The 27,312-nt window shown below is 68.8% G+C and overlaps 9 protein-coding genes across 9 annotated transcripts in view; 3 read left to right on the top strand and 6 right to left on the bottom strand.

The window, feature by feature from the left end:
- Nucleotides 1–804, bottom strand: part of CHLNCDRAFT_49515 (hypothetical protein) — a gene marked incomplete at both ends in the record, with an annotated part of 4,982 nt that extends 4,178 nt beyond the window's left edge. The window contains 2 exons of the mRNA XM_005851750.1: nt 78–133; nt 354–804. Coding sequence (XP_005851812.1) covers nt 78–133; nt 354–804 — 507 coding nt within the window. The remainder of the gene's footprint in view (nt 1–77; nt 134–353) is intronic.
- Nucleotides 805–1,313: 509 nt separating this feature from the next.
- Nucleotides 1,314–3,459, top strand: CHLNCDRAFT_133269 (expressed protein; the record flags this gene model as incomplete). Its single annotated transcript, XM_005852082.1, has 8 exons — nt 1,314–1,445; nt 1,534–1,650; nt 1,855–2,037; nt 2,174–2,239; nt 2,373–2,735; nt 2,865–2,992; nt 3,125–3,209; nt 3,397–3,459. 8 exons carry the CDS (start codon nt 1,314–1,316, stop codon nt 3,457–3,459), a joined length of 1,137 nt encoding a protein of 378 aa, XP_005852144.1.
- Nucleotides 3,460–3,657: 198 nt separating this feature from the next.
- CHLNCDRAFT_133268 (hypothetical protein) lies at nt 3,658–4,375 on the bottom strand (the record flags this gene model as incomplete). Its single annotated transcript, XM_005851749.1, has 4 exons — nt 3,658–3,849; nt 3,947–4,024; nt 4,127–4,180; nt 4,358–4,375. 4 exons carry the CDS (start codon nt 4,373–4,375, stop codon nt 3,658–3,660), a joined length of 342 nt encoding a protein of 113 aa, XP_005851811.1.
- A 243-nt stretch (nt 4,376–4,618) lies between these two features.
- Nucleotides 4,619–7,609, top strand: CHLNCDRAFT_133267 (hypothetical protein; the record flags this gene model as incomplete). Its single annotated transcript, XM_005852081.1, has 9 exons — nt 4,619–4,831; nt 4,959–5,088; nt 5,261–5,436; nt 5,593–5,808; nt 5,973–6,072; nt 6,343–6,409; nt 6,589–6,834; nt 7,033–7,269; nt 7,432–7,609. 9 exons carry the CDS (start codon nt 4,619–4,621, stop codon nt 7,607–7,609), a joined length of 1,563 nt encoding a protein of 520 aa, XP_005852143.1.
- A 1,506-nt stretch (nt 7,610–9,115) lies between these two features.
- CHLNCDRAFT_33556 (hypothetical protein) lies at nt 9,116–14,926 on the bottom strand. The gene is made up of 19 exons (XM_005851748.1): nt 14,808–14,926; nt 14,284–14,676; nt 14,039–14,153; nt 13,764–13,871; nt 13,351–13,562; nt 12,998–13,152; nt 12,681–12,755; nt 12,370–12,458; nt 12,092–12,206; nt 11,755–11,856; nt 11,500–11,567; nt 11,235–11,341; nt 10,991–11,054; nt 10,688–10,756; nt 10,465–10,523; nt 10,267–10,336; nt 9,932–10,048; nt 9,498–9,683; nt 9,116–9,344 (listed from the first exon to the last, which is right to left on the bottom strand). Exons 1-19 carry the CDS (start codon nt 14,873–14,875, stop codon nt 9,249–9,251), a joined length of 2,268 nt encoding a protein of 755 aa, XP_005851810.1. The 5' UTR covers nt 14,876–14,926; the 3' UTR covers nt 9,116–9,248.
- A 1,573-nt stretch (nt 14,927–16,499) lies between these two features.
- Nucleotides 16,500–18,562, bottom strand: CHLNCDRAFT_133265 (hypothetical protein; the record flags this gene model as incomplete). Its single annotated transcript, XM_005851747.1, has 6 exons — nt 16,500–16,583; nt 16,714–17,080; nt 17,240–17,291; nt 17,457–17,549; nt 17,724–18,181; nt 18,501–18,562. The coding sequence occupies 6 exons, from the start codon at nt 18,560–18,562 to the stop codon at nt 16,500–16,502; spliced, it is 1,116 nt and encodes a 371-aa protein (XP_005851809.1).
- Nucleotides 18,563–19,062: 500 nt separating this feature from the next.
- On the bottom strand, nt 19,063–20,580 carry CHLNCDRAFT_133264 (hypothetical protein; the record flags this gene model as incomplete). The annotated part of the gene is made up of 7 exons (XM_005851746.1): nt 19,063–19,185; nt 19,342–19,444; nt 19,570–19,646; nt 19,892–19,951; nt 20,141–20,235; nt 20,396–20,429; nt 20,557–20,580. The coding sequence occupies 7 exons, from the start codon at nt 20,578–20,580 to the stop codon at nt 19,063–19,065; spliced, it is 516 nt and encodes a 171-aa protein (XP_005851808.1).
- A 639-nt stretch (nt 20,581–21,219) lies between these two features.
- Nucleotides 21,220–25,027, top strand: CHLNCDRAFT_133263 (hypothetical protein; the record flags this gene model as incomplete). Its single annotated transcript, XM_005852080.1, has 8 exons — nt 21,220–21,351; nt 21,451–21,569; nt 21,922–22,270; nt 22,467–23,704; nt 23,861–23,971; nt 24,117–24,202; nt 24,403–24,531; nt 24,744–25,027. The coding sequence occupies 8 exons, from the start codon at nt 21,220–21,222 to the stop codon at nt 25,025–25,027; spliced, it is 2,448 nt and encodes an 815-aa protein (XP_005852142.1).
- Nucleotides 25,028–26,503: 1,476 nt separating this feature from the next.
- Nucleotides 26,504–27,312, bottom strand: part of CHLNCDRAFT_133261 (hypothetical protein) — a gene marked incomplete at both ends in the record, with an annotated part of 2,760 nt that continues 1,951 nt past the window's right edge. Inside the window, 3 exons of the mRNA XM_005851745.1 lie at nt 26,504–26,609; nt 26,806–26,929; nt 27,064–27,171. Of these exons, the coding sequence (XP_005851807.1) occupies nt 26,504–26,609; nt 26,806–26,929; nt 27,064–27,171 (338 nt within the window). The remainder of the gene's footprint in view (nt 26,610–26,805; nt 26,930–27,063; nt 27,172–27,312) is intronic.

Here is a 27,312-nt window from a genome sequence, read left to right as displayed (position 1 = left end):
GATGGGGCGGGGGGCGGCGGGCGCGGCGGCAGCGGGCGCGGCCGCGGGCTGGGACCGGGCTGGCGCCTGATGTACACGTAGTGCACGCGGTTGCCGAGGTACACCGGGTGGTCCACCTCGGCAAACACCACGTCTGCAGCGGGGGAGGGGAGGAAGGAGGGAGGAGGGAGGGTGGGCAGGGAGGGAGGCGGACCGCAAGCTGCATGGGGGCGGCCCGCTTGTGAGGGTCCCATGCACCCGGGTAGGGGCTGTGCAGGTGGTGGGCCAGCGGCAGCCGCAAGGCGGAGCAGGTGTGCTGCAGCAGCCCGTGGCCTGTACCAGCGCGGCAGCGGCGGCGCAGCTGCCACACTGACCCGGCCGGCGCTGGAGGCTCGCCAGCGTCTGTGCCACGCTGCCGCTCGCCACCTGCACCGTGACCATGTTGAGGCTGGGGGACAGCAGCTTCACGTTGCTGATGCCGGGCGCCGCGCTGGCGATGCCGACCGCGTCGTCGCCGCCCCCTGCCGCCGAGGCGGCGGCGCCGCCGCCGCTGAGTTGCACAATCAGCCGCGGTGGCTCATTGCTGCCAGCCTGCAGGTTATGGGAGGGCCGTGTCTGGCTTAGAATTAAAGAATTAGAAGAAAAAGAGCCTTGAAGTGTTGCAGACGTGGGAGCGGGGCGGCAGCGGCAGCTGGCGGTGGCAGCCGTGGCGGCAGCTAGCTGTGCCGGCCCAACCCAGGCGACCCGCCTCACCTGCGCTGTGATGCAGCGGAAGCTGCAAGCCAGCAAGAGGAGGGGGAGAAGCGGGAGCCGCGGGGAGAGCATGTGGGAGATGTAGCCGCGGTGGCAGCTTGGCTGTGCAGCTTTGTGGTCAGCAGGCAGTGCGCAGAGGCAGGGGGGAACAGTGCCGTCGAGTGGGTGGGCCACAACGCAGGTCCGCCAGCAAGTGAAGGCGCGGGCTCCGGGCAAAGGGAGCGCAAAGTCTAAATCAAACTACTTTGCAGCTTTATGAACCTCAATCACACAATGGGTTGACCCATGTCAAGCGCCAGCCGTTGCACATGGCAGGCACCGACGCCGCCGGTCCAGCAGGGCGGCGCTCGTGGTTCATAAACAACGCCCATGAGGGGCAAGACCATGTCGCATTGAACTTCATTCCGCAGGATGTTTGGAGATGCATGCTCCTCCAAACATAATGCGGTGACCCGCCGCCAGCGCCGCCCTCCAGTTCAGCGCCATCAAGATGACACCGTTGGCAGGCAGCCAAAAGCCTTGCCCGATATTGCAGCATTCATCCATACCATCCCACCCCGTTCTGTTGCCTGCACAGAGCCATGCTGCTCCGCCAAGCAGTCCAGTGCTCACAGGCGGGTCAAGGATTTGGGGAGAGCAGCGGCAAGCGATCGACGGCCACCAAGGGAGGGAAGCGGAGGAAGGATGCGGGCATAAAGTCGGGAGACAGCAAGGTGGGACATGGCAGATGCCGGGTGCTATGCAGACGTCTCTCCACCAAGCCTGTGAACACCGCCCGTTGGTGTGTGGGCCTTGGTGCAGGCGGTGCAGCGCGCCGTGCGCCTGGTGGAGCAGCAGGAGGGCAAGGGGCGGGGCCCGCCGTCGGCCCGCCCCATCGACCCTCGTGAGGCGGCCCGCGGGAAAGTGGAGTACGTCAAGGTGGGTTGACTTGCGGCACGGTGCATGGCACGCACACTTGTGCCAGGGCTGGCTGGGCTGGGCATCGCGGCGTGCAGCTCGATGAGCACGGCAAGGGCCGCTCAACCACTCCGCGAGTGTGCAGACCAGTCCCGCCAGCCCGCACCCGGCTCCAGTCCAAGTCCCTCTGCTGCTTGACCCCTCACGCCGGCGGCTGCGCTGCAGGTCAAGGACTGGGGCAGCGGCCAGCCGGAGGACCTGGGCAGCCTGCAGGTGGAGGATGGCTCCAAGGTGTTTGAGGCGGGCGGCGGCAGCGGCAGCGGGGAGGCGCCGCCCCAGCCCTTTTACGAGTCGCTGGCGCGCCGCCTGGAGCTGCTGCAGACGCAGGGGGCGCTGGGAGTGGCACAGGTGGGGCCAGCAGCCACCAGGAATGGGCTGACGGTGCCTGCTGAAGACTAGAAATGGCGCCAAGAACGTGCTATACTGCTGGTTCCTGTCGCCCTTTCCTAACTCTGCTGGCTGTTGCCCTGGCGCCTGCCTGCAGCCGCAGGGCAGCAAGCCGCTGCCAGACTTCCAGCGGTGGGCATTTGCGCTGGAGCACTATGTGCAGGTGGGCGGGCAGCATGCGTCGCTTGGCTGCACTGCACTGTGGGCATGCACTTGCTCCCAAGTGGCCCTCCTGGCCCCCCCAGCTACACCACACCACAGCCCATGCCGCGATCCGCCCGCCGTCTGCTGTGCAGTACCTAGCAGACATGCATGCCGTGCACGCCGCGCTGGAGAGCAGCATCGCCGGGGCAGCAGCGCAGGTGTCGGCATCGTCGCTGGCGGGGCTCCCGCAGCAGCGCCGCGAGCAGCTGCTGCAGGCGCTGGGCCTGTTTGGGGCGGCCCGGGGGCTGGACCGTGCAGCGCCGCTGTTGCAGGACCTGAGGCGGCTAGCAGCGCGGCAGCAGCAGCAGGAGGCAAGCAGAGGCGGCGGCGGCGGTGCAGCGCAGGGCGAGTATTCGCCGCCGCCGGCGATGCAGCATGCGGCGGCGTATGCGGCTTACCTTGCCAGCCTGGCGCGGGCGTGCAGGGCGTCCGAGGGGCCAGACGAGCTGGAGCAGGTGGGAAGGGGGCAGCGCCATCTGGCTGCCAACTGGTGTGCAGCCCAGGCAGCACGGGGAGTCCATATGATGTATGTGCTGCCCCTCACCTAACGCCTGAGCTGCGCTGCTTGTGATGCTCCCACACAGGTGGTGCTGCGCCTGCTGGCCAACGCTTACATCCTGCGCCTCATGCACCACACCAGCGGCGGCCGCATCGCGGCGGCAGCCGCCCAGAAGCTGGACCTGGCCAGCGCCGGCGCCCTGGCCTTCCACCAGTGAGCCGCCGCCGCCATGCGCTGCACGTGGCAGCCGCCTGCATGTCGCCCGCATGCTGGTGCATGGTGGCCCTGGTGCCGTGCCTGCTCTTCTGCTGCCCCTCCTAATCTCATCCACCCCGCCCGCCACAGGAGCTACCCAGGCCTGGATGCGCGGCTGGGCCCAGGTGCCAAGCCTCTGGAGGCGTTAGTGGGCGACACCAACCGGCTGGGGGAGGTGCTGACGTGGGATCAGCAGGAGGGCCTTATGGAGGCGAGTGGTGCCGCTGGCGCTGGTAGCTGAGTGCACAGCCTCCCTGCATGGCTAGGCGTGGCAGGCATACGTACGCCTGCGGCTGGGGATGCTCCTGCCCCTGCGTGTATCGCTCACGCGCCCCTGTCAGTATCCTTGTTCCGGCGTGTAGGAGCTGGGCAAGGCGATGACCAAGACGTCCATGCTGCTGGTGCCGCTGGCCCAGGAAGCGTGATGTGCCGTCGTGCGCAGGAGAAGCAGCTCAGCACGCAGTTAGGGTTGGGCCAGCTGCACCGGATCCCATTGATGGTGCTTTCCTGCTGTTGAATTAACCAATGCATCGCAAGTTGAAAAGATGCAGCCGCAGCAGGAAGGGGCCGCAGCAACGCAGGGGTGCAGGCGGCAGTCGCGCTGCCCGCGCGCCGCTGCGATGCTATGAGGCGCCGCCGTCGCTGCCACCTGCTGCCGCCAGCCGCTGGCGCATGGGCACGATGTAGGATGAGACGAGGCCGAAGATGGAGAAGGTGAGGCTGGACACGTACTGCTTGAAGTCGGAGTGTCCCGCCTTGCCGTTGGCCACAGCGCACAGGCACAGCAGCAGCGAGCCCCAGGCCGGCATCTTGGCCTGCACGGCGGGTGGTGATGAGCGGCAGAGGGCGTGGGAGCGCCGCAGGCAATCCCGACGCCGATTCAGGCAATTCCTCATGCCCTGGGCAGCTCACCTTGAACACCAGCGACACGAGGCCAAGCGCCAGCGCCATTAGCAGAAACATGTCGGGCGGCTGCTCATCCAGGTTGACCTGCAGAGGCCAGGGCTCAAAACCAAGGACGAGGATCAAAGGTGCCCGACGCTGTTTTGATGCAACCTAGCCAGAGGCCCGCACAGCCCGCGCAGCGCCCACCTTGGGCCGCTGGTACTTTCGTATCTCGGCGGGGCGGCGAGGGTCGCCCGACACCTGAGGGGAAGGGGATGAGGAGATTAACGGCTAAAGCAACAAGTGCGGCAACAGCATTGCATACGAGCGATAACGCACCAGTGGCGGGAGCGGGCTCGCAGCGGGCGGTAGGGCGCCCACCCCCTGGCTTGCTGCACCGCGCTGAACCATGGCAGATGGATTGCTGGAGGGTCTCACCTTGAGTTGGATGGGCATCCTGAGCAGCAGAGCTCTGGACAAGTGAGATGGAAGGATACAGAGGCGGCAGGAGGTCGTGGAGGGCGCAGCAGGCGCTGGACGGGGATCTTCAGAGATTGATGGCAATGTCCAGAGGGGCTCAGGTGCGCATACCCTCTTTGGCCTGTGCCTACGTGGCCTCCTGGAGAAGCCTCCCAAAGAGCCTCCCATCACAGCTGCGAGCATATCAGACTGGGATCACATGTTTCCGGCGGCCCGGCGATGTCTCACGCCCTCAAGTCCTCGCTGCGAGCCCCAGAGGGCAAGTGGACGGCCACCAACGAGCGCCGGCCATCCACCAACTTCTCGCCGGACCTCACGGTGCAGCTGACCTATGCGGAGGTGCCCAATGAGGAGGGGAGCCCCCCTCTAGAGTTCCTCATCTTCAATATCCAGCACTTCCTCTACGTCTGCTACCCCCAGACGCTCGATCGGGTGAGGCGGGTGACGCGATCGCTGCGGGGATGGTAGCAGGGTTGCCGCCGCCTCCTGCCTGCCGCCAATTGCTGTAAAGGCACCCTGGCCCAGAATGCAACCTGTACTCCCCCGCTGCACCCCGCAGGAGCCGCTGCGCGTCATCGACCTGCGCCAGGCGGGCGGCAGCGGCGGGCTGGCCTACCCCACCTGCCACGCCCACACCTCGGCCGCCAAGGATGAGTTTGATCTGGCGGTGGGGCTGTCTACTGGAGAGGGTGAGGAGGGGAGGGCAGCGCTGCTGCTGCTGGGCGGGCCTGTGACAGAACATCAGTCGGCAGATCTGCGCAGGCAGGCGGTGGTCATGCGCGGGGCAGGGACGGATGGCTGCCAGCCAGGCTTCCCTCCCAACCGGCCTCGCCGCTGCCCCACCCCCTGCTCTGCTCGCAGTGGTGCTGCTGTCGCTGCGGGCGCAGCTCAAGGCGCCCGCCTCCAACACCCGCCCCTCGCCCTCCATGTGCCTCAACGTGGATGGCTCTGCCGGCTCAGCCACCCGCTGCATGTCGCTGGCCTGGGTGCCCGGCAGCGAGGGCACCGCGTTTGTGGCGGCGCACCGGGACGGAGCGGTACTGCTGTACCACAAGGCGAGGCGCAGCAGGCTCGGCATGCCGGCGGGCCGTCAACTCCATGGCAGGCTGGGTGGCGCCCGCTTGTCGGTGCGCAGGGCGGCGAGCCAGCACTTGTGGCCCGTCCCCACACCCCTCCCGCTGCTCCTGTCGCAGGTTGTGGGCAGCAGCAGCGACACGAAGCTGCTGGCGCGCACCAGCAGCAGCCACGCGCTGCGGCCCCCCGTCACGCAGCTGCAGGGCCCCGGCGGCGGCGGCGGCGCGGCAGCGGCGGCGGTGTCGCCCGATGGGCACCACGTGGCGGTGGCGTGCAGGGACGGCGTGCTGCGCGTGTACTCCCAGCCGGGCGGCGGGCTAGTGGGAGGCTTCAAGGTGGGTGGGCTGGCTGGGGTGCGGGCAGAGCGCTTCCCGGCGCTGTGCAGGGCACGCTGCGCTGTGCAGTGTGTGTGCGTGCGCTGCATCGCAAGCAGCCCCGCTTACCGTGCTGCCGCCGGCTGCCCTGCTACGCTGCCTGCCCCTCGCCTGCCCGCCCGCAGAGCTACTACGGCGGCATGCTGTGCTGCTGCTGGAGCCCCGACGGGCGGTACGTGGCCGCAGGGGGCGAGGACGACCTGCTGGCTGTCTACGGCCTGGCAGGTGGGCTGACCCGCCCGGCCGGCTGGCTCGCCGGCTGGTGTGTGTGTTCTTATGTTTGTGCTTTGTGTGTGTGCGTGTGTTGTGGTGGCGATGGGCGCGGCTGCTCGGCGAGCCGGCCGGCAGCAGCGCGGCTGCAGCGTGTTCCCGGGCCCAAGCCGCGCCGTGCGGGCTGCTCTGCGCTGCCGGCCCTGCTGCTGCTGGGTGTGTGTGAGCCTGTGCTTGCTTCTTGGTGCGCCTGTCATCCCAGCTCCATGCTGCTTCCCGCCGCAGAGCGGTGCGTGGTGGCCTGCTGCCAGGGCCACAGCTCCTGGGTCAGCAGCATCTCGTTTGACCCCTGGTGAGTGGGGTGGAGAAGGGAGGGAGGCAGCGCAGGAGGCGAGCGTGTCAGGCGGGCACCGGGCTGACGCCCCTCTTGGGGTGGGGTGAGCTGCGGGATGGCAGCCAAGCCCTGGCACGGACCCTGCCGCTGCTTGCCGGCACCGGCCGCTCACCTGCTGCGGGCCCACCCGCATGCAGGATGTGCCACACAGAGGATAGGGACCCGCAGCCGCAAGATGGCGAGGGTCAGCAGCAGCAGCAGCAGCAGCAGCAGGAGCAGCAGCAGCAGGAGGCTGGGGCCAGCCTGGCGCTGGGGCCTGGGGCCGGCGGCGGCGACCGTGTGTACCGCCTGGCCTCGGCGGGGCACGACTGCCAGCTGGCGCTGTGGGACGTAGTGGTGAGCGAGGAGGCGGTGGCGGCGGCGCAGCAGGCCAACAGCGCCAAGTGAGTCGACGGCTGCTGCTGCGGTGCTCCCGCTTATGGCTTGCTGGGGGCACCTGTTTGGCGGCGGGTGCAGGCTGGCTGGGCCAAGGGCTGCTGCGCCCCTGGGCCTCGGCTTGCGCCACCGCTTCGGCACCGCTGTCGTGTGATCCTGCTCCACCCCACCCCCACCCCCCCACCCCCCCACACACACTGCTGCAGCAGCTCCCTCGATCGAGAGCGCCCCGGCCTGCCGCCCTCGCCTGGAAAGCGGCGCGGCGGCAGCCGCAGCTCCAGCCCCATGAAGCGAGGCGGCCTGGCAGCCAGCTTCCGCCAGCGCAGCGGCATCCCCGGCGGGGGCGACCCCGGGGCGCTGCCGGCGGCGCTGCCCACCGGCCTCATCGCGCCGCCGCTCCCGCGCGCCGACTGGCCGCTGGTCACGCCGGCGGCGCAAGCCAGGTGAGCCCAGCCCGGCTGCCGCAGCTGCACTGCATGCTGCACGATGGGTGGGCAGGCTGTCAGGTGTGGGTGTGGGGGTCGGGCATGTTTCGCTGCCTCCTGCTACTCGCCTCGCCCTGAGCCGTCTGCTGCCTGCTGCCGCCGCTGCCGCTGGCGGTGCAGGGTGCATCCGGAGCCCGCCTGCTCGGTGCTGTTCACCCCCTCGGCCCTCTTCACCGCCTGCCACGGCAGCTGCGTACGGCGGTGGGGGCGGCCTCCGCTGACGCAGCAGGCGGTGGTGCGACGCAACGACTCGCTGCACAGCCTGCAGAGCGTGGACAGGCGGGCTGACAGCCGCTAGTGACCCCGGCCCAGGCCCTGGCACCCCCCGTTTGCATGCCTGGCGCTGCCCCTGCTTGTAACCCCAGCTTGGATGGTGGGTGACGCACATGGCAGGCGCGCTCAAGCTGAGGCTGTGGCGGAGTGCCGCCGATGGCGGGGGATGTCAGCACCCTTCCTGCAGCGCCATCTGCTTGCAGCCACGTGGCTGGGCCATCAATGAGGCCAGATGCCAGCAGGAACAGATGCTGGCCATTGTCCAGCCAAACGGCAAAGCTCAGCGGCTGGCAGAGGTGGGTTTGGATCCCATCCAAGGTGCAGGCCCCCGCTCAGCGCCAGAGGCTCCAGCGCGATGCATCGTCTGTACTTAACACATCTGTGCCGAGGGCTGAGGACTGGCGGCTCTGCAGAGATTGCAATCCCAATGTGGCGTAGAAGAGGTTTTACAAAAGTGAATGCCAACGGCAGAGGCAGGGCGGTAACCGAGGAGGCAGAAGCAGCAGTTCCAAGTCAAGTCAGGGCGAGCAAGTCAAGTCAGGGCGGTGAGCATGTCCTAATCCTAATCCTAATTTAGCATTGTTGAAAAAAACAGTGTCACGTGATTCTCTTCAATATTTCTTTTGGGTATCGATTACGATCTCATCTGTGGTAACGCCGGGCATTACCATTATTGGGGTCAAATATATACTGAAAACGGCCTTTTCCTCGCGCTTGCCGGCGGCGACCTGATCTGACCTGAGCCTTGACCCCCTGTGTCGCCTGCCCTCTGAGGCGGTCCCCGCCCGCCCGCCTGGCCGCTCCCCCAGCTTCTGTGCCGGGGTGGGTGGCGTCTCGGAGCCGCTTGCACCGCCTGCTGGCGGTCCTGGCCCTTGATCCCCCTCTCTCCCCTGTATTTTGCCCCCCGTTTCCCCTCCTCACACCTCTCTGACAGTCACTGGGCTGGCTCCCAGGCACCCTCCGCTTTCCCTGCCGCCCGCTGTGCCCGATCGGCTCCTCGCAGCCCCGCGCTCCGCCGCCCTGTCTGTTGGTTGGTTTCATGCTTATATTGTCCAGAGCTAGTGGGCACGGCTTGTGTGTCCCCAGCCCTTTAAAGGGCACGGTTCTCTGTAATCTCAGTCAGTCAGTCAGTCGCTGCCCCACTTTTCCCTGTCTTGCCCCCCGTTGCCCCTCCCCACAACTCTCGGCCAGTCACTAGGCTGGCTCCCAGGCACCCTCCGCTTTCCCTGCCGCTCGCTCACTGTGCCCAGATCGGAGTTTACAGGGACCGGTTCTCTGTAATCTCAGTCAGTCAGTCAGCCCGCTGCCGCCTCCACTGATGCTCCGCCACTGCGCTGGGCTTGCGCTGACGTTGTGGCTGCCGCCTGGACTGGGCTGCTGGCCCGTGTGAAGGAAATGTATGCCAAGATCTCCACCCTTGGCCTCTCGGTGTTTGGCCGGGTCTTCCCCAGCGTGGCATACAGTGTGCCCAAGCGCGACAGCATGCTGCTGGGACCGGGGAGCCTGCGGCTGCGGCAGCTCGTCTCCGGCGGCGACGACTGTCTCATTGCCATCTTTTGCTGGTGCCTAAGCTCAACACACTCTGTTGATCCGATCTTATACCATACAGTAAGGCATAGCGCCGGTTTTGACAGCCATCAAATGTCGCCCGCACAGGCAGCTGGTCATGCTGCCGCAGCCCACTTGCGCTTGAGCTGGAAGAAGGAGGCCTGGGCCTGGAACTCCAGCCGCGCCAGCTCCTGCACCGCTGGCCGCACCGCCTGCAAGCGCATGGCAGCGGTGGTGCTGAGCGAGGCAGCTGTTGGCACCCACCAGCCCGAACCCTGACCCTGCCCCCCTGATCCTTGCAAGGCCCGGCCACAAGCAGCAACGCCAGGTACAGCCAGCGTCGCGGCAGCCGCGTCCTGCCGCACCTGAACCCGCTCCATGACTTCCTTGCTCACGCCGCCGCCGCGCTGCTGGCCGTACTGCGTGGCTCCCTGGCCGCCGCCGCTGCCGCCGCCGCCGCCGCCGCCCGCGACCCGCGCCGCAATGTCGGCTGGCAGGCTCAGGTCGGGCCCCAGCGCTGCGATGGGCCGGCTGAGGCGCTTCTCAATGTCCTGCAGGGCCCAGGCGGAGGTTAGGCAGGGGTGAGCGAGCAGACAGCAGCCCCCTCCCAAGCGCCAGGCAGGCGCCCTGCTGCAAGCTGCTGCCGCCACCGCTGCGCCCCGTGCATGCGTGCCAGCAGCCCGGCAGCTGCTGGTGGCACCCCCAGAACATGCCTCGCCCGCCCTGCCTGCTCTGTGGCGTGCCTGCACCCCCACCACACACCCACACAGCTGCCCCTGCATCTCTGCCTGCGCCTCACCTGCAGCAGCTGCTGCTCCTCATACCAGATGGTCTGCCCGCCGCGGTCGTTGGTCTGGGTGTTTTTGGTGTCGGGCTGCAGCCAGGGCTTGTAGCCCTTGATGGAGCAGTACCACACCTGCAGTACCGGGTGTAGGCCGCAGGTGGTGGAGGACAGTCCCGCCGTGGCAGGCAGGTCAGCGATGGCTGAGGCTGCGGCGTGACGGCCGCGGGCCAGGCAGAGAGGCGGCTGGCGGGGGTGCCCGCATGCGAGCGCCGGGGAAAGGAGCGCCGGCTGGGGTGGTGCAGGCGTGCAGGCAGGGCAGGGGCGCGAGCTGGCACAGCAGCCACCCCCACCTTCTCAGGCACGGTTGCCACCAGGGAGATGGCGAGCCCCATCGTGTCGTGCCGCCCCACGCGCCCCACGCTGCAGGGCGGGCGGGGAGGCAGCATCGGCGCAGGCGCGGGTGCAGGTGCGGGCGAGGCAGCCAGCATGCATTCGGCAGGGGGCAGGGGCACTGCGCCCGCTCCAACCCTGCCCAGCCAGCCACTCACCGGTGGATGTAGTCCTCTGATCTGTCTGGCAGCGTCATGTTGATGACGTACGGCAGGCCCTGCGGATGGCAGGCAGGCAGGTAGGCGCGCGCATGTGTGCACATCGAGGGCCCGCCGGTGCTGTGCGGCGGGCGCCACAGCCGGGCGGACACCTCTCCCGCCGGGAGGCAAGGCCGCCACGCCCCGATGCATACTGGGAGGGGAGGGTGTGTGTGGGGCGGACCTGTATGTCGATGCCGCGTGCCGCCACGTCTGTACAGGTGAGGAAGCGCACGTCTCCATCCTTGAAGGCCTGGGGGTGGCGGGGCGGCATGGAGGCAGGTGGGGCGGTGGGGCAGCCAGGCACCCAGAGCAGCCAGGCGGCTGTGCTGGCAGGCCAAGCTGCCAGCACAGCCCTCACCCCGCAGGCCAGAAGCGCTGCCAGACGATGAAAACAACCGGCACGACCAGCAGCTTGCCGGCCGGCCCGGCCTCCCAACCCCTTCCTTCCCCAACCACACCCCAAACCCGCCACCGCCGCCCCCACCTGCAGCGCGGCTCGCCGCTCATCCATGGACCGCGCCCCCGCCAGCACCACACACGAGTAGGGGCTCTCCTTGCCGCTCTCGCGCTTGCCGCGGAAGGCGGGGCCGCCGCCGCCTGCGCCGGCGGGGAGCAGGCGCGGGCAGCTGTCGCGAGCCACAGCGCCAGAGCTGGCAGCCCAGCGCCTCGCCGTCGTGGTCCCCACTGCACCCAGCTCGGACCACACACACACACACACACACACACACACACCGCACCCACCCAGGCCGTTGAGGAACTTCTCCAAGTTGTCGCAGTCGTGGTTGGTGCGGCAGAAGATGAGGCACTGGTCCATGGCAAAGGCATCTATCACGCGCTGCGCGGGAGAGGAGGCCGGAGGGGAGGGGGCAGGCAGGCAGGGGCCGCATGCCACGCGTCAGGAGACGGGTGTGCTTGTATCGCAGCGCCGCCCAGGGTCAAAGCATGCACCCCACGCCAGGCCCCGGCCGCACCCCACCCCCCTCCAGGCCCCACCTGCAGGTATCGCTGCTTCAGTCGCTTCACCGCCTCGCTCCAGTTCTCCCGGGTGTCCAGGTTGGGGCCTGCGGGGCAGGAGAGAGGGCAGGTGGGGGCAGCGTGGTGGCACTCATGCTGGGGGTCTGGGAGGGGGATGTAGGGCCCCGCAGGGTGGGCGAGTCCAGCCAACCACGGACCCGCAGGTAGGCATACCAGGGCAAGCCAGCAGCGGCCCCCCCACCCCCGCTGTCACGCCCCCCACTTCGCGCACACCCGTCATGTCCAACACGTGGCAGCCGTCTGTGTACACGGCGGGGCTGGACTGCAGCCAGGAGCGGTCCTCCCGGGGGTCGCAGGGCACCAGCACATGATCCACTGCAGCCGGGCCAGGGAGAGGCAGCTTGTGGCAAGTCGGCGGGCGCGGGCGCCGGTGGCGCGGCGAGGGAAAGAGGGAGGGGTGCAGCAGGCCGCTCGGCGGCTCTGAAGGCGACTCCAGGGAGCATCAGGCCAGCCCCGGCAAGCACACCCACTCGGACGCCCCTGGCCGCCCTGCTCCCGCAACCTCCCGAGCCCGCCATCCCGCGCCGCGCGCGCCGCCCCACCCACCCACCCGTCTCTGGCACCGCATCCTTTCCCTTGAGGTCGATCACGATGGGGTTCTGGCAGATGGTGGCAGCCAGGGCGCGGACCTCGGGGGAGTGAAGGGTGGCGGAGAACAGCAGCACCTGAGGGAGGGGCGAGGCAGGGGCGGTGGCGATTGGGCTGGGCAGGGTGCGGGAGGTGAGCGTTGGTGTGGAGCGCCACCTATGGCGGCAACAGCGGACCAGCACACGCGCGCCAGCCTGCCATGACCACAGCAGCCGCCGGCGCCGCGGCGGGACGCCGCACCTGCAGGCGCGCCACCCCCGCGCCCGCCTTTGGGAAGCGGCGGAACATCTTGAGGATGAGGTCTTGGTTGCCTGTGTCCAGCAGGCGGTCTGCGGGAGGGGCGCAAGCAGGCAGGGAGGCAGGCAGGCAGGCAAGCAGGGTGTCGGAGACCTGCCATAGGGCAGTCACAGCAGTGGCGCGTGGCTGTGGCCCACCCGCCCGCTCCCGGCCGCTGGCGTGGCCAGCACACAGGATCAATTCACCTCAAAACCACCGCCGCCGCCACCACCCCGCCACCCGACTGCCACCCAGCGCCCTCCCTCCCTCCTCACCCGCCTCATCCAGCACAAACAGCTTGACCTGGTCCACACTCAGCTTGCCGCTCTCAATGAAGTCCATCACACGCCCTGCAGGCGGTACCGGTGGCGGTACAGGCGGTGATGGATGGGGCCATGCGGGCCATGCATGCCACCTGGCCAATGCATGTCCAAATCCTGGCATCCAGTACGAACCAGAAGCCCCATGCGTGACGCCGTGGGCGGGACTCAGCAATCCCATCCGGCAGCGTCCATCCCCCGCAGCACCGCAGCAGGCGCTCAGGCCGGCCTCAACCATACGACCAGCCTGCTCCGCCCCCCCCCCGCCGCACCCGGGGTCCCCACCACGATGTCCACCCCTTCCTTCAGGCTGCGCAGCTGTGCGGCGGGGTTTGTGCCCCCCACCATCAGCTCGTTGCGGACAGAGGGGGCGGCCAGGTGCTTGCGGAACAGAGAGATGTTGGTGTGGGTCTGCTCCGCCAGGTCCCTGCACGCGTGAGCAGTGTGTGTAGTGGGGTTGCGTGGGGCAGGGATGCAAGGAGCAGCGGGTTGTGGTGGCCGCGGGTGGCGGGGCAGCGGGCAAAGGGGTGTCGCGCCCAGCGCAGTGCATGAGTGGTGGAGGAACAGCAGAGGAGAGGCAGGCGATGCGAGGCGCAGCCGCGCCTGTGCCCGCTTCCCCGCCCACCTGGCAGGCTCCAGGATGACGGCCAGAGGCTTGCGGCTGCCGTCGCCCGCCGCGGGAGCGTCCTGCCAGCTGGCGGTGGCAGAGCGCGGCGCCTGCGCCAAGCCCACAAAGCCCGGCGGCGGCGGGTGCTTGAAGGGCTGCGCCCCAAAGTTAACCGCCAGCTCGACATTCTTCAGGCAGATGGCGGGGTACAGCGCCTGGCCTTGCATGTACTGCAGGGCAGTACAGGAAGGGGGCAGTACAGGTCGGCACATGGAGAGGCGGACGAGTGGGCTGGGCAGGCAGAAGATGATCGACTGGGCTGGCCACAGCGGGCAGGACGCCGCCACAGCTGCCTGCCCCAGTGCGTGCCCTGCCACCCAAGCATGGATGCCACCCAGGCCTGCTCCGCAGCAGTGCTCCAGGCAGCAGACCTGCGGCAGCTGGAAGGCGGGCCCTAGAGGGACGCCATTCTTGGTGAAGGACAGGCCGCCTCCCTGGCAGTCCAGCAGGCAGCCGATGGTGTCGTGCAGGCCGTACGGCTGCGGCAGGCGGCAGGCAGGGAGTGGGGCAGGCAGGGGGTGAGGCTGGGGCGGGCGCTGAGTGGGATCACCAATAATCGGCCCACCCGTGATGACCTGCAGCGGCCGCGCAGCAGGCAGGCAGCAGCAGCCAGCCCGAACCCGCCGGCAGGCAGCAGGCGGGTCACCTCTCCATAGGCGTCAAACTGGCGGTTGTGGCTCTTCTTGCCCGTGCCGCCAAACCCAAAGCCGTGCTTGTCTGTGCCGAGGTCCAGCGAGGCGGCCTGGGTGGACCAGCCCACCCTGCAGCATGGCGGGCAGGGGAGTGACGGCCGGGCAGCTGGCACGGCCGCCGCAGGTGTGGCGTTGACCTACGCAAGCGGCACCGCATCCGCGAGGCGGGCTGCTGGGCCTCCTCCCCTCCCAACCTCACCTGCACAACCCCTCATCTGCTACCGTTGCTTCGTAGTACACCTTTCCCCCAAACGCCCCCACCGTGCCCCTGCACCCGCCCCACGCCTGCTCGCTGCGGGCCTGGCAGCGCAAGCCGTCAGGCGAAATGGCGAAGACCGGGTCCCGATCCTCTGAGTTGAGCACACACGCCGGCGGCTGCTGGTCGCTACCGCCGCCGCCGCCTTGACCGCTGCCATTGCTGCCGGTGCCAGCCGCCCTGTTCTGCTGCCTCGTGCGCAGCGTCTCGTGAACGATCTGCAGCACGGGCAGCGCGAATGCGCCCGTCTTGCCGCTGCCTGTCTCGGCCGCCGCCATGACGTCGCCGCCGCCGAGGATGAGCGGCACCGCCTCAGCCTGGATGGGCGTGGGCAGCCTACGGGCGCGGCAGCGGGAGGCAGGAGGCAGGCTGACGATCGGTGGGGCGTCGCGGGGACGCGAGGCAGAAGGCAACAAGGCCAGGCTCCCTCGCATGTCGCCTGCACAGCAAGTATGCTGCCTGCTCACATCCATCCCAGCTCCTCCACCGCCTTTATCAGCTCCGGGCTGACCCCGACCTCCTCGAAAGCCGCCATCCCGGCGCACCCAGCACAAGAGAGGTGTCAAAACTGGGTTGCTCTGCACCCTCAAATTCAATGGCGTCAGACCAGGATATGTCGCCGTTCATTGGCTGCCAGCGTGCGCCACGCGGGCGGCAGAACTGCCGCACGAGCATACACAGATGATGAATTAGTTACAGCAGCCAGTTTCTCTTCACCACCATCATAAAGGCAAGCATCCCGTGAACTCAGTGCAGGGGCCTCCATTGGCACGCCTTCTTGCACAGCGCCACCCGTTTTGCGCCGAGGAACGCTGCACACTTACACTCTCTCGCGCATGCTGCCTCACTGCGCTTGCTGCACTTATACCTGCACACACAGGCAGCGACAAGCTCTGGGGACATGGCCCAGCTGCTGCAAAATAGGTACTGGCTGCTGATTGGGAGGTGGAGAGGCATCTGCACATGCTGCGAGATGGAGTTCTGCATCCCTCCTCTCCATGCAGGCATCCAGCACCTATCGCTGGCAAGCCTCTGGTTAGCACTCACCTGGCTGACATCTTGGCGCACCGGGCCTTGCAGATGTTGCCGTAGAGCTTGCCTGCGTGCACACCGGCAGTAGCACCACTTGATGCAGGCTGGCTGCGGTTCCGCCTTCAGGGCATGAACCGCTGCCACTCGTATGCCATTTAGCAAGCCACAGCACGCAGCCCATTGCGCACCATCCTTGCCACACACTGGCTGCCAGATCGCGGCGCAGGCGCATCTATGGCGGCCCTCAACACTGCTGCCCGCTGCTGCAGCGCTTGTGCTTGTGCTGCTGGCTTCGCTGTTGCTGCCGCTGTCCCTGCCATGGGCTGCATCTTGAGCTCTGCAAAGCGGCACGTGAGATGGGATGAAGGAGGGAGAGAGGGGTGCAGAGCGGCGGGGGCGGGGTACCGCAATGTTGCCCCGCCGCATGTCCCTCCCTGTGTGAGGCTGGCTTGCCCAATGGCTGCCTGTGTCATTGCATAGGCGTGCTGACTCACAGCACGCCTATGCTGGGCCTGATGGGCGGAGGGCGGCTTTCGCTTTCGCTCACCTGGCGGCCAGCAGTAGGCAGGCTGCACACATCGCTAGAAGAAGAAGTTTACACTTGTTCATGGTCGCCTAAGCCCGGCGAACAGCTCTGTTTCCAGCAGCCGCACACAACCCGACGTAAGTTTGACGCACGCCTCAGCAACTCAACTAGGCAGGCCTATGACCGCCGATCAGCATGGAGGGCCGACCAGAAACGCGGCAAGGCGCGGTCGCCACCTGCTGTGACATGGCGACAGCGGGCGGCGCAGGCACCCGCCCTGCGCAGCTATTTGCCCTTTCCCATCCCGCCTTGCACAAGTGACCGCTTCCAAGTACAACAAATCAATTATTACAAGCAGTCAAATGGAGCCAACAAAGACAGCATGCATATGATGAGGCACAAAAAGGCTGGCGGCACACAGAGGAATCTTCCACAAAAAAACAGGCTGTCAACAGAGCACTCAAGTGGATAGTTGACTCAAACAATTCGAGGGATGTGTACCGTTCAGACGGAGCTGCGTGCTGGCTGCATCACGCGCCGCGCCGCAGGCTCACCCAGAGCAGGGAGGTTCGATCGATGGGGCCAGGCCCTGCCCAGCGGCTTACCACCCGCCCTTCTTGCACTTCCGGGCGCACAGCTTCGTGTTCTTGCTTTCGCAGCGTGACTTGATGGAGGTCTTGGCGCACTGCAGCGTGGGAGACCGTTCAAGACTCAAGTAAGTTGACGCGTTGGGTCAGCATGCCGGTGGGTCGGCACCGAAGGGCCAAGGCAATCAGCAGAGCGCCTCGAGCTGCCAGGAAGGAGTGCCGGCTCACCTTGGCCAGGCAGGGGTTGTTGTACACGCGGCCGTTCTTGGCGCACACCGGGGCGTAGACCTTGCCGCAGATGCAGATGGGCTTGGGGCGGGGCTTCGCCGGCTTGCACTTGGCGACGCATGCCTTGTTCGTGCCGCACGCCGACCGGCACTTGCACTCCTTCTTGCAGGCGGCCATGTTGATGCCGCATTGGAAGGCGGGCTTGGCCTTGGCGCACCTGGCGAAGCAGTCGTTGTCGTACACCTTGCCGTCCCGCCCGCACACGGGCGCCCAGATCATGGGGCACACGCAGCCGGGGGGCTTGGCCGCGGCTGCGCATCTCTTCTTGCACGCCGCATAGCCCAGCCGCTTGGTGGAGCACTTGTACCTGCGGGACAGAAGGGGCAGCAGTGATGCTCAGGGACCATGCTCAGAGCGCAGCTCGCAGGGCCGCGCAGGCGGCGCCGAGCCTGCGCCAGAGAGCCGGGTAGCTGCAGGCTTGGGCCCATGCCAGTGCCAGCAGCCCTGCACCACGCCCACTGCTCACTTGGCCGACACCTTGGCGCAGCGGGCCTTGCAGGCGTTGGCATACACCTTGCCTGCAGCGCACACACATGTCATGCGCGGGCAGAGTTGGTATCCAAAAAATGCCGTGCGACGCTCAGTGAGCTCTGGCCAGAGTGCATGCAAAGGCACAATTTGCAAGGTCGCCGCCCCGCAGCTGGCCGCCTGGCTGCCATCCCGCTGCTGGCACCAGCACGCACCATCTGCGCCACAGACTGGGGCCCAGAGCTCAATGCAGCTGCAGCCGCGGGCGCCGCCGGTGGGACCGCGCACGTTGTCCTTGCACTTCACGACTGCAGCAGCAGAGGAGGAAAGTTGGGGGGCTGCTGAGGCTGGGACGCACAGATTGCTGATGTGCCCTGCGCTCCGGTTGGGCCGGGCACGCGCCCGGCTGGCTGGCCGGGGCAGGCAGGCAGGCAGGGCAGCCAGCCTATCCCCCTCCCCTGCCGCTCCGCTCCGGTCCGCACCTCCGTTGGGGCCCTTGGTGCAGGCGGGGCTCTCCTCATTCATGTACATCAGGCACTTGTCGGGCACCTCGTTTGTGTCAGGGTCGGGCACGCAGTCGGGATCGCCGCCAATACCGCCACCCTCGCCGTCGTCCACCTGGGGGCAGTCTGGGCCTGTGGGATCGGTGTCGCAGTCGCTCGTGCCGCTGCCGCCCTCACTGCCCTCGCCGCCCTCGCCGCCCTCGCCCTCGACAACCTCGCCCTCGCCGCCCTCGAAACCGTCGTCCTCGCCCTCGCCGCCCTCGAAAACGTCGTCCTCGCCCTCGCCCTCGCCGCCGCCCTCAGTCCCGCCGGGGGCGGGAAGAATTCCGGGCTCGCTGCCACCGTCGCCGCCATCCACCGGGGGGTCGGGCTGGATGCAGCCGCCGCTGTCTGGGTCCACCTCAGCACATGGCTCCGTGGAGCCCTCGTCCTCAGCCCTGCGCACACAGGCAGCCAGCAGCGGCGAGGCGGGTCTCAGCGCACAAACAGAGGTGAGTGGGTGGTGGTGTGGTGAGCGGGTGTGGATGGTGTGGGGGGTGTGTCCCAAGGAGGGGGCTGAAGGAAGGAGGAAAGAGCAGGGAAGTTGTCGAGAAGCTCCTCCCAGCTTCCCCAACACTTCCCCGCCGCCTGCCCCACAACTGGCGGGCTCTCGCCCAAGCGTGGAGCTGGGTTGCCGTCCCTACAGCCCATTATGCTGGGCGGCGCAGCACTTGCAGGAGCGGGGCGCGGGCGATGTGGCCCCTGAGCGCTCCTCACCGGGCACCGGTGAGCAGCAGGCAGGCCGCCGCACACAGCAGCAGCACTCGGGTAGCCTTCATGCTCGCCACGGGGCTTGGGGTCGCCTTATGAATTCCTTGCACGCTCCCGCCGGGCACGGCAACTTTGCGGAGGCACTGGGAGAGAGGTCAGGAGGCTCGGTTGGCTCTTAAACAAAGTATAAACTGCCCATGCGGCCGATCAGGGGCGCCTAACGTCCATACGCCGATTCGCTGCCAGCTGGCTTTCGTTTCAGCGCGCGGCCCCATGCATGGGGCCCCCATGAAGGGGTCTTTGGGGAGAGAACTTTCCCTGGAATCGGGTAATGCTTGTCCGACCATCGGGACTGCCACCGGGCATCAGCAATGCGCACCTGGCAACAGCGGCGGCGGGCGCCCGCCGGTTTGCAGGTGCAACAACACAACCGGCTCCCAGGCCATCACTCACAATGTGACCCCTGGTAGTCCTTGCGAAGATTATCTGAGGTGTAATGAATCAACATTATGTTTGTCAGTGTCACAATTCCAGCAAGCGGCAGCAGAGCCCGCCGCCCGCCCCTCCCTCATAATCGCTCCCTCAGCGCCGCCACCGCCTCCTCGATGGCCGCCACCACCGCCGCCAGCGGCGCCTTGGCAAACAGGCTGGCTGGGTACACGTTGCTGCCCCACTTGGGATGCAGGATGATCTGCAGGCAGGGCGAGGCAGGAAGGCCGTGCGACACACACCCATGTGCATCCCTCGTGGGAGGGCAGAAGCTACGAGCGGAGCAATGGGGTGTGGCAGAACCACACGCCCAACAGCATCCCGCTGCGGCTGCCCCCGGCCACACCGCCAGGCCCACCTTGCAGCACCCCGCGTTCTGTGTGCGGTACCCCAGCAGCGTCACCAGCCCCTCCACCTCGCCATACACCGCATTGGTGGCGCGGTGCACCATGGGCAGGCCGCTGCAGGCAAGGGGGGCCGCAGGCATGGCGGGTGGGGCGCCTGGAAGGGGCTCGCTGGGGCAGGGCAGGGCATGCAGGCGGCCACCATGTACCACACACACACACACATGCACACACCGCCCCACCTGCACGGGTCGATGTAATCCGCCCAGTGCCCCAGCGCCGCCAGCCGCTCGCACACCGTCTTGGCAAACTCCACAAACTGCGGGGCAGGCGGGGCGGGAGGAGTGATGAGTGGGGTGCCAAGGGGAGGCGCAGGGGCAGCCTGACACTATGCAGGAAGGCATTGCAGTGCGGGGGACTGCCGGTGCTGGCGGCGCTTGCAGGAGGGCAAGGCAGGGCAGATGCGGAGTGGTGGCGCCGCTGGATGCCGCCGCCGCAGCTTGGGCGCATTGTGACGGCAGCTGATCGCCACCACCCTCCTCCCTCCTCCTCCATGTCACTCACTCGCTCCAGCAGCCGGTCCTTCTCATCCTCCACCCGCTGCCCCATCTGCACCAGGTCCATCTGCAGCAGCCCAAGCACATGCCCAGAAACCTTGATGCTGCTGCGGCTGGATGGTGACGCTGGATGCAGCCTGGGGGGATCCGCAACCGCCAAAGCATGGCTGGGCACCTTGCAGGGGCGGCACTGGATGCGGCGGTGACGTCTGCTGCCGCCCAGCCCCCCCCCAACCACAGCCAGCCGGAGCCGCACCTGGGCGTGCTGGCATGTGGGGATCACAAGCATGCCGTCCAGCGAGGTGCCTGGGAAGAGCGCCGCCACGTCGTCACGATGCCGGCGCGGACACTCTGCGGAAGGCAGGCAGAGAGAGAAGATCGGGGATGGCAGCGTGAGGTGGGGAGGCGTGAGGGTAGCAAGGGCGGGGAAGCCAGCGGCAGCGGCGGCAGCAAGCAGGAGGCGGCGGCCTTAGCGCATTGTTGCAGATGCAATCTAAGCTTGCCCTCCCACCGTGTATCGAGTACTCCAGTCCCCAAGGCGTGGACTGCACCGGTAGGAGGGGAGCGGCTCTGGAAGAGGAGCTGCCCTCGCTCATACTTGGTGACGGCGATGGATGCTGGGTGCTGTGATCGTTCTGGATGCGAGGGCAAGTGGGTGTGCGCAATTCCCACCAGAGGCAGCCCCGCTGGCACCATGTGCGTGATGCAGCATTTATCTTCAGTGGCTGCAGGTAACACTCAGGATGGCCCTCCACATTGGCAGGAATGCAAGTCCGCTGGTGCCGCACAGTTCAACTTTGTTCGACATGCCTGACATGCTGACGCTTGCCGTCACTTGCAGCGCCAGTTCTACGAGCCTTCAGCCACGTCACTCACACTCCCGACTTTCGACAGCGGAAGCAGCATGTGAGCAGATGGCACAGCAGGACACCAGCCTTGGACCGAACTCCTGCGAGCCGAGTTTGCCACGGCCACGGCGTCACGGGTGCTGCTGCCTGGGCATCCGCTCCCCGCGCTGCAGTCAGTGCGGCGTGTTGCACCTTCAAATCATATCTATGCATGCTGCAAATTGCCAATCTGTCTGATCCGACGCATTAATGTTGCCTCTGCAAATCAGTCGATGTGCGGCGAGGGCCGTCGTGTCCTGCTGCCGCCGCCGGCTACCGCCCGGTCAGCATGAGCACATCCCAGCCGGCATCAGGGCTGCTCGCTGCACTGCCGGCAGTTGTTTGCAGCACGGAAGCAGCCGAGCGAGCCCCAAATAGCCTGCGATCGCTACATGCGGTGACTCCCAGGCTGACCTGTGCCTGGTTTCAATAATAGCCTGGCAGCGCAATGACGACCTCCAAGAGCCGCATCCCCTCGCTGGACCCCAAGTCGGCCGCCGGCCTGGCGGTCACCACAGCTGTGCAGGGCAAGCTGCGCCATTACCTGGGCGCAGACTACGAGGACCGCTCCCTGGCGCAGGTGCAGAGCAGCGGGAATGCGCGCGGCGAGTCCTGGCACCGCCGCCCCGCCACCCCGCCGCCCTCGCCACCTCCTGCCCTCCCTCCTCCCTCCCCGCAGTATGTGGTGATCATGCTGGCGCACAAGACGGGGCAGGAGGCTGTGGCCGAGAACCTGGTGGAGTTCCTGGGGGAGGTGGACTCCAAGGAGGTGGCCTCCTGGTGGGTGCTGCTGGGCTGGTGGGTGCTGCGCCGCTGCTGGGCTGCTGGGTGCTGCGCCCTCACGGGTGCCGCCGCGCCGCCGCGCCGCTGCTGGCTGCCGGGCTGGTGGGTGCTGCGCCCTCTCATGAGGAGGGTGCACTGCACCACGGGCTGGCCTGGCCTGGCCCTGGTCGCGCTTCGCCGATCGCGGCAGCGCTGTTGCCTATGGAAAGGGGCAGAGAGTGTGTGTGCAGGACTCGCTTTCCGGAAGGCGCAGCATCGGCATGGTGCACCACCTTGTGCCAGCTGGACAGCCGCATGCATGCCTCCCCTCGCTGATCGTCCTCCTCCTTCCCCCATCTCCTGCCACCCCCCACCCCACCCACCGCAGGCTGTTTGAGAACCTGAACGACCTCGTGAAGCCGCCCCCCGCGCCGCAGCAGGAGCAGCAGCAGCCGCGGGAGCGGCACCCGGAGCGGGCGCAGCGGCAGCGGGCGTCGGCCGCCGCGCCTGCCGCTGCCGAGGGCGAGGTGCAGGCGGCTGAGGCGGCGGAGGCCGAGGACGCGCTTGAGCTGGAGATGGAGCAGGATGAGGGGAGCGAGGGGGAGGTGGATGGCAGCGATGCGGACACTGCTGAGGTGGCGATGGAGGAGGGGCACGGCGGCGGCGGCGCCATGCGCCGCCTGCAGTCTGCCGTGGTTCGGGACGAGTACAGGGCGCGGGACGAGCGGAGCGGCAGGGTGGGTGCCCCGCCCCGCACGCACGCCTCCCTGCGCTGCTGCCCTGCTGGCTGGCTGGTTTTTGTGGCTGCTCGCTTGCCTGCCAGGCCGCCAACCCCGCCCCACCACACTGCACGTCAGCAGCCAGCGCTCATGCCAGTTTGCCCATGCCCTGCCGTCCACGCCCCGCCCCTCCTCTTCCTCCCCCTGCCCGCAGAGCGACCGCAGCCGCTCGCCGCGGCGCTACTCGCCGCCCCACCACCGCCGGGGCAGCCACTCGCCGCGCGGCGGCGGCAGGCGGCACTCGCCGGCGGCGCGCCGCCGCTCGCCGCCGCGCGCGGGCGATTACTTCTGGGATGGGGCCAGCAGGGCGAGGTACAGCGGCCATGACCCGTATCCGTACCGCACAGGCGGCGGCGCCTGGCGGGGCGACCGCTCGCCGCCGCGCCGCCGCCGCTCGACCTCGCCCGGCGGCGCGCGCGGGCACGGGCACGGCGACTGGCAGCAGGCGCGGTCGCCGCGGGGCGCGGCGCCGCCGCGCGGCGCATACCGCCAGGAGGAGCCGCAGCAGGCGCAGGGCGGCGGCGGTGGGGACGGCGGCGGCGTGTTTGGGCGCCTGCAGCCGTGGGAGGCGGCGCCGGCGCACCGCGGCGGCGGCGGCGGCGGCGGCGGTGGCGGCTTCAGGGCCCACCACCACTTCCAGCACGATCTCCGCTGGGAGGATGGGGAGGGGGTGCAGGGCACGCAGCAGCAGCCCCGCCTGCGCTCCAGCGTGGAGGTGGCGTCAGCCTCCACGGCGGCGGGCGTGCTGGGCGGGGCGCCGCCGGGGCTGGCGCCCGGCGTGCCGCACCCCGGCTCCGCCGGGCAGCAGCAGTACGATGCGGGGATGGGGCAGGAGCTGCTGCCGGTGGGGCAGCAGGGGCAGCAGGGGGCGGCCCGGAGCGTGCTGCCCTGGGAGCGGCCTTCCTACATGGATCTGGAGGTGGAGAGGCAGCGGCAGGCGCAGGCACAGCAGCAGCAGGCGCAGCAGCAGCAGCAGCTGGCAGGCCAGGTGCTGGCGCTGCCCGCCGCTGCCGCCGCCGCCGGCGGCCCCGTGGCGGGCGCCTTTGCGCGCGCCCTGGCGCAGGCGGCGGCCGCCAGCATGGGCCTGGACGGGCGCAGCGTGCTTGCGGTACCGCTGGCGGGGCAGCAGCGGGGCGGCGCCGGGGCTGGCGCCGGCACCGGTTCCCACGGCACCACCTTCCAGGTCACCATCAGCCACCAGCAGGGGCCGGGCGCGGCGCCCCAGCGCCACCTGACGGCCCCGCTGCTGCGCCAGCCAGACCTGCAGGCGGTGCTGCGCCAGCGGGTGCGGCAGATGGAGGTGGAGCTGGTCGCACTGCGCACGCAGCAGGCGGAGCGGCAGCTGGAGCAGGCGCAGACGCAGCAGCACCTGAGCGCCGCCGCGCGGCTGGCGTGAGTGGCGCGGCAGCTTGTGCATGGAGGGGCTGCGGCATCGGCATTGGGTGTGGCTGGCTGCTCCTTGGGATGCTGGTGTGGGGTCCGGCTGGCTCTCACGGGGCCCCTGACGCACCTGGCCTGCCCCCCCGCTGCCGCCGCCCCGGCATGCAGCCTCACCATTCGCTCGGTGTGCATCAAGGGCGTGCACCCTGCGGCCTCGGACCGGGTGCTGATCGCCCACTTTGGCGCCTGCGGCTACATCCAGCGCATCACGCACCTCAGGTGCGAGCCTGATTGCTGCCCGCGCTGCCGGAAGCGTGGGGAGCGCAGGCGTGAGCGCAGCGTGGGGAGCGCAGCCGTGCCGGCACGTGCGCCTGCTGGCCCCTGTACCGACACACCACACCTGCTGCTGGCACTGCGCCCGCAGGGACCCCGCCAGCGGGCGCCGCTCCGGCGTGGCCTACATGCAGTTCTCAACGGCGGCAGAGGCGCAGGCGGCGCTGGCGCTGGACGGTGGGCCGCCGCCGCAGCCGTCGCCGCAGCCGCCGCCGCTGCTGCAGCCTCCAGCTGCAGCCTCCTGCTGCAGCAGTGGCACCTGCGTTCAAGCCGAGCACCTGCGTTCAAGCTGAGCGTCCTTGCAGCAGCCCCCGCTCCGCGGCTCACCCCTGCCTTTGCCTGCCGCCGTGTGCCCTCCCCCCGTGCCGCCGCCGCAGGCTCCGCGCTGCTGCAGCGCACCGTGCGGGTGGTTCCCAGCGACTCGCCGGCGGCGAGGGTGGCCGCCTCCCGCGTGCTGCGCGCCGCCCAGCCGCCGCCGGGCCTGCTACCCATCCCCATGTTTGCGGGTGGGTGATGGCGGGCCGCGCCTGTGCGCCGCTGGGCAGCGTGCCTGGCTGGCGCGCTTGATGCATGTGCAGCTGGCTGGCTGCCTGTGGGCTCTCCGCTTGGAGCCTGATCCTCTGTGAGATCCCTACACTACATACTGTGAATAGCAGTAGGGTTGCCCCCACAACTGCTGCCCCTCACTCCCGCCCACGCCCGCCTGTCCCTGCCGCAGCCCCCATCTCTCCCCGCATGGGCCGCGGCCGCAGCCACCACCGCGGCGGCGGCAACAGCGGCCGCGGCGGGCGTGGCGGCGGCAGGGGCCACGGCTCCTTCAGGTATGTCCGCCCCGCCGACCAGGCGGCCCCCGGGCCTGGCGCCGCCGGCGACGGCAGCACGGGCGGAGCTGGCCCCAAGGCCGGCGATGCCGCTGCTGCAGCAACGCCGGCCGCACTGGCCGCCGCTGCTGGCACTGCCGGCCACGGCGGCGCCGGCGGCGACACCCACATGGCAGACTGAAGCAGCGAGAGGCTGCAGGATGTGGTGCACTGGGAAGTGAGCTGAGCTGCGGTATTGTAAAGTGGCTTCCCTGCTGCCTGAGCCGACACTGCCGCATTTAACACACAGCATGATCATCAAAGTGAGTTTGGCCTCGGGGCGGGGCGGGCAGAGCATGCCCGCAGGGGAGCCAGGAGGCCGAGCGCCGCTGAGCAAGCACGCCATGTGCAGGCGAGGCATGGTGCCTCCTCCACTTCCTCCGCCCTCCCTCCCCAGCCGCCAGCCTGCCTACTCCTCCGCTATCGCCGCCTCGATGTACAGCTGCCCCTGGGGCGTCACGATGCACTGCGCCGGCTCCCCCAGGTCCAGAGCTTCAGGCAGCACGACGTGGTGCGCGCGCAGCGGCGGCGGCGGCGGCAGGCAGATGCCGTCAGGGCTGGCCGTGGCGGCGCCCGGGCGCCGCTGCGTGACGGCGATGCAGCGGCGGGAGCAGCTGACTGCGCGGCGAAGGGAGGCGAGGTGCGGCGGGTCAACGGCTGGGTACGCAGGAACTAGCATCGAGCCTTCCCCCAGGATTCCTCCAGGACTCCCCATCTTGTGCCAGCAACTGGGGAGCCTGCGACAGCGGTGCAGGAGCCCAGGCTGGCTGCCCGCCAGCGGCCCGCTTGCCTGAGATCTCGGTGGCGCACGTGGGCGGCTGCAGGCTGAGCCAGATCCGGAAGCAGGGCGGCCGCTGGCCGCGCGCCAGCTTGAACCCCGGCGCCGAGGCGATCAGCGCGCCTGCAGGCTGCTCGCAGTCCTCGCAGCCCGCCCCCTCCTCCTCCTCCTCCTCGGCCGCGGCACTCGCGTCCCCGTCTGCCGCTGCCGCTGCCTCCTCCCTCGCTGCCGCCTCCTCCGCCTCGGCAGCGTCTGCCAGGCCCCTGATCGACTCATGCGCCTGCTGCGCCTCCGCCCGCTGCTGCGCCTCGCTCTGGCGCTGCCGGCCCCGCTGCTTGGCGGCTGCGACCGGCGCCGGGGCCTCTTCTTCTGCCTCTTCTGCGCTGCAGCGGCCAGCCGCAGCTGCGTCAGCAGCAGCCGATGCACCAGGCGTGGCCTCTGGCAGCTGGGAGGGAGAGGGGGAGGGCTTCCCGGCAGCCGGGCGCTGCGCCCTCCTGCGGCTGCTGCCCTGCTGGGCTGTCTTGGTGGCGACGCTGCGACTGCGGCCCTCGCTGCCGGCACCCCAGCCCTTCTTGCCGCCGCCGCGGGGGCGAGCCATTCAGAGTCAGTTGGCACACTCAGGCAGACCTCTCTGTCAGTCTTGCCCTCTGATCTACCAACCTTGTTGCACCATGGATCTTGATGTCCAGGTTGGGAAGGCCAGAAGGCCAGGCGCCGGCCGGTCGGCGGCGAGCTGGCGCGGCGTGCGCAGCGGCAGAACCGCAAAGGTGGCCAGCGGGGGCGGTTGCTTGGTTACAGGGGAGGGTGCAGAGGCTTATGCGCACGTCAGGGCAGGCGGCGTCACACTGGCTCGCCCCACACGCGCACATAGTCGACAGCAAAGGTGGCGGGGAAGGGTGTGGTGCTGTCAGGCGGGTCTGGCCACAGCCCTCCAACCGCCAGGTTCCTGCGGGACGGGAGGCGGGCGGTGCCGGCAGAGGCGCTGTCAGGGAGAGGCTGGAGCAAGCTGGCTGGGACCCAGGAGGGGCCGGTGGCAGCAAGCGCAGTGAAGGGTCGCAGAGGTGGTGGGCAGGAGGCTTGCGTCATGCGTCATTGCGGGCGGGCTAGGCAGGCTGAGCTGGAGGCAGCGCCCAGGGCCTCACAGGATGAGGTAGAACGGCTGGTTGAAGGGCGCATCTGGCGGCGCGCTCTGGTCGCTGGTCCACCACCCCGCCGGGTCCTTCTCTCGCGGCAGGAAGGTGCCAGACTCGACGCCGTCAACCGACACTGCGGGGCAGGGGCCCAGGGGTGGGCGGCGGGTGGGCCGAGCGCGGCCCTCAACCCGCGCACGGCTCCCCTTCTCCCCTCCCCAGAAGCAAGCAGCCCATGGGGGGCGGGGCAGGGGCCAGGCGCCGCCTCACGCGTGATCCTGCCGGCGCTCCAGTCCACAGCCATGGTGTGGAAGCCATCCGAGTAGGGCACCTTGCCCTCCTGCCGCGTGCGCAGCATGCTCTTCTGGTTCTCGGGGGCTGCGGCGCGGCGGCGGCGCGGCGCGGGGCAGCACACGTGAGGCGTGGAGGCGAGGCGTGTGGCAGCGAAGGGCATGCACGCTGTGCCTGCTGGCTGTGGGGCCGCGCGCGCGGCCAGGCAGCCGCAGTGCAGGCCGCAGT

Source organism: Chlorella variabilis, assembly GCF_000147415.1.
Source record: "Chlorella variabilis unplaced genomic scaffold CHLNCscaffold_1, whole genome shotgun sequence".
Lineage (NCBI taxonomy): Eukaryota > Viridiplantae > Chlorophyta > Trebouxiophyceae > Chlorellales > Chlorellaceae > Chlorella > Chlorella variabilis.
The sequence above is the reverse complement of the archived record's forward strand: the minus strand, read 5'-3'. Positions and strand labels throughout refer to the sequence as shown.

Coding starts and splice junctions, on each gene's coding strand:
- CHLNCDRAFT_33556 (XM_005851748.1), bottom strand. CDS start 14,875: ATGGCGGCTTTCGAGGAGGTCGGGGTCAGCCCGGAGCTGATAAAGGCG. Junction 12,459..12,680: donor GTTTGTGCTGGATGAGGCGG/GTGAGGAGGGAG, acceptor CCCCTCCCGCAG/ACCGCCTGCTGGACACAGGC. Junction 9,684..9,931: donor AGGAGCAGCAGCTGCTGCAG/GTGAGGCGCAGG, acceptor TGGGCCCTGCAG/GACATTGAGAAGCGCCTCAG.